This window comes from Malania oleifera, chromosome 6 (genome assembly GCF_029873635.1).
Source record: "Malania oleifera isolate guangnan ecotype guangnan chromosome 6, ASM2987363v1, whole genome shotgun sequence".
Taxonomy (NCBI): Eukaryota; Viridiplantae; Streptophyta; class Magnoliopsida; order Santalales; family Ximeniaceae; genus Malania; species Malania oleifera.
Genome location: NC_080422.1, coordinates 16,962,695 through 16,965,476, shown reverse-complemented (window position 1 = coordinate 16,965,476; position 2,782 = coordinate 16,962,695). Strand labels below are relative to the sequence as shown.

At 41.6% G+C, this 2,782-nt stretch overlaps 1 protein-coding gene across 1 annotated transcript; it reads left to right on the top strand.

Annotated features, from left to right (window-relative positions):
• Nucleotides 1-982: 982 nt before the first annotated feature.
• Nucleotides 983-1,426, top strand: LOC131158487 (uncharacterized). Its single transcript, XM_058113355.1, has one exon. It carries the CDS (start codon nucleotides 983-985, stop codon nucleotides 1,424-1,426), a length of 444 nt encoding a protein of 147 aa, XP_057969338.1.
• The last annotated feature ends 1,356 nt before the right edge of the window (nucleotides 1,427-2,782 follow it).

Below are 2,782 nucleotides of genomic sequence, written 5' to 3'. Positions count from 1 at the left end.
TCTCGTGGTGGTGTCCGTTCGTCAATTGGGCTTATATTTTGCAAGAAATTAAAGAAAAAGGAAAAAATGGCTTACCCCAGGGAATATGCTTACGCCGCTCCAACCACCGATCCGCTTGGTAGAAATGACGGCAGCAGTGAATGGAGTCCAGTGATATCTTCGAATTTTCGATCGGGCGAAAATCCGCCACGAAATCGAGGAGAGAGGGAGAGAGAACGTGAGGAGAGAGAGAGAGAGTGTGTAGAGGCCGCGCAGGAAAAGTGAAAGAAAAAGAAAAGAAAAGAAAAGAAGATAAAGAAGAAGAAGAAGAAAGGAAGAAGGGGGGGGGGGGGGGCTGTCGCCAAATTCCTGAAGCTTCTAGCTTCAGGAATGATAATAATAATAATAATAATATATTTAATTAATATAATAATATATTTAATTAATAAAAATAAAAATAAATTTTAATTAATTTTATTTTTCTTTTTCTTTTAAATCCAATTAATTAATTAGTTAATTAATTAATTAATTAATTATTATTACTATTATTATTTATTTATTCATTTTTTTTGAAAATCAATCCACTAATTTTTTTATATCTCTGTTTTTTGGGGTTTTTACAGACTATTTCAGGAAAGTCATAATAAACTAACGCCGGTTCTTGTTTCTAGGTGGCAAGACCGAATATTAAACTAGGAATGTGGATGTAAAGATGATTGGTATAGGGGAATAGGTTAGGGTTTTAAATAGATAAATGCATAGATGTGTTATGATGATAAGATTCTAAGATTGTTTCTGTTCTACTTCCAGGATGGACCCTGGGAATAGCAATGCTCATGCCAGTAGTGATGATGGCGCGGGGCCCTCTAATATGGATGGTAGCGATTTTGATGTAGTCTTGTGCAGTGTTGCTCAGTAGGTCATGGTTGAGATAACACAAAATTCTAAGGAGTAGGGACACCCATCAGTTGACCAGGGCTGCGCTATAGAACAATTCACCAAGATGAATTCTCTGGCCTTTTCAGGGAGTACATACTCGATTGTGGTAGAGAATTGGATACAGAAGATTGAAAAGATTATGTTTGTAGTGCTTTGTGCTGACAAACAGAGAGTTTTATATGCCACTTTTAGACTGACTGGGGAGGCTAAGCATTGGTGGTTTGCTGTGAAGCTCCTGGAGGAGCAGAGGTTGGCACCAGTGGCCCTGACTTGGGGAAGATTTAAAGAGATCATTTTCGACGGCTATTTCCCCTCCTCCATTAGAGATGCCAAAATGGAGGAGTTCTTAAACCGGACTCAGGGTCATTTGACAGTTTCACAATACGCTGCTAGATTTGTGGAGCTGTCACATTTTGCCCCCTTCATGATACAAGATGAATTCAAGAAGGCTCAGAGATTTGAGAGAGGGCTAAGGCAGGAAATTTATGAGCTGGGGGCATTGTTGTAGATACAGAATTTTTCTGAATTGGTGGATAAAGCCACTGTAGCCGAAGCTAGTCGACAGAGGGGTACAGGAGGACAGGGTCAAACGAAGAGGCCTGTGCCTCCTAGTTTTCAGGCGAGCACAAGTTAGGGCCAATGGAGGAGACATGATGTGGGCCAGTGGCAAGTAGGGGACACCAAGTTTCTCAAGGCAATCCAGTGCCCCCTACTTGCCCTCATTATTATAGGAGGCATTCAGGATAGTGCTGGGTTGGGGTAGTAACCTGCTACCGATGTGGACAGCTAGGCCATATGGCGCTGGATTGTCGAGCGCCCCTGAGCTATGCGCCTACCCCTAGACCGTACCAAGGAAATTACCCAGCACCCCAAGGCAACCAGCAGAGGAGTACCGCCCCGGTGCGGGTTTATATACTGACTCCAAGAGATGCAGAGGCAGCAGGCGACGTAGTGATAGGTATCATTTATATTATGTCATATAAATATACTGTTTTGTTTGATTCAGGGGCGACACATTCTTTTGTGACTCGGGAGTTTGTTAAGTTATGTGGGATAGAAACCCAATCACTAGATTTTGGTCTATTAGTGGCTATACTGATGGGGATCATAGCAGTGTGTAGGAGGGTATTTAGAAATTTTTTTATTAGTATTCGAGGGAGGACACTGCCTGCTAATTTAGTGGTTCTCGATATGCATGGGTTCAACATGATTCTGGGGATGGACTGGTTAGCTGCCAACTATGTTAGTATTGACTGCCATAAAAAGGAGGTAGTCTTTAGACCTCTAGGGGAGCATGAGTATCGATATGTCGGAACGCGCGTGCAACCCTTACTGCAAATGTTGTCAGCAATCCAGGCAAGGAGGTTGCTTCTAGAGGGATGCGAGGAGTATCTGGCTTGTATAAAAGAAGCACCGATTGGGGATTTAGAATTGGAAGATATCCCAGTAGTGAGGGAATTTCCTAATGTATTTCCAGAGGAATTTTCGGGATTGCCTCTCGATCGAGAAGTTGAGTTTGTGATTGATTTACCTCCAGGAACGACACCGATCTCTAAGACTTCGTACAAAATGGCCCCGATGAAATCGAAAGAATTGAAGAAGTAGTTGCAAGATTTGCTAGACAGTGGATTTATTAGGGTGTGAATTTAGTAACCTAACCTGTCTCTGTATCATTTAAAGCATACATGATACTATACTGAATAAGGGTTCAACCCCGTGGGGTACACATAAAACCTATACACAATCACATACATATCCATACACATCAAATACGCAGCGGAAATATTCTTTCTAATACATACATCGCACCATACCAGAGTCTATACATGACTAGAGTCTATGCTCCAAAATACAGTATATATCT

Coding starts and splice junctions, on each gene's coding strand:
- LOC131158487 (XM_058113355.1), top strand. CDS start 983: ATGAATTCTCTGGCCTTTTCAGGGAGTACATACTCGATTGTGGTAGAG.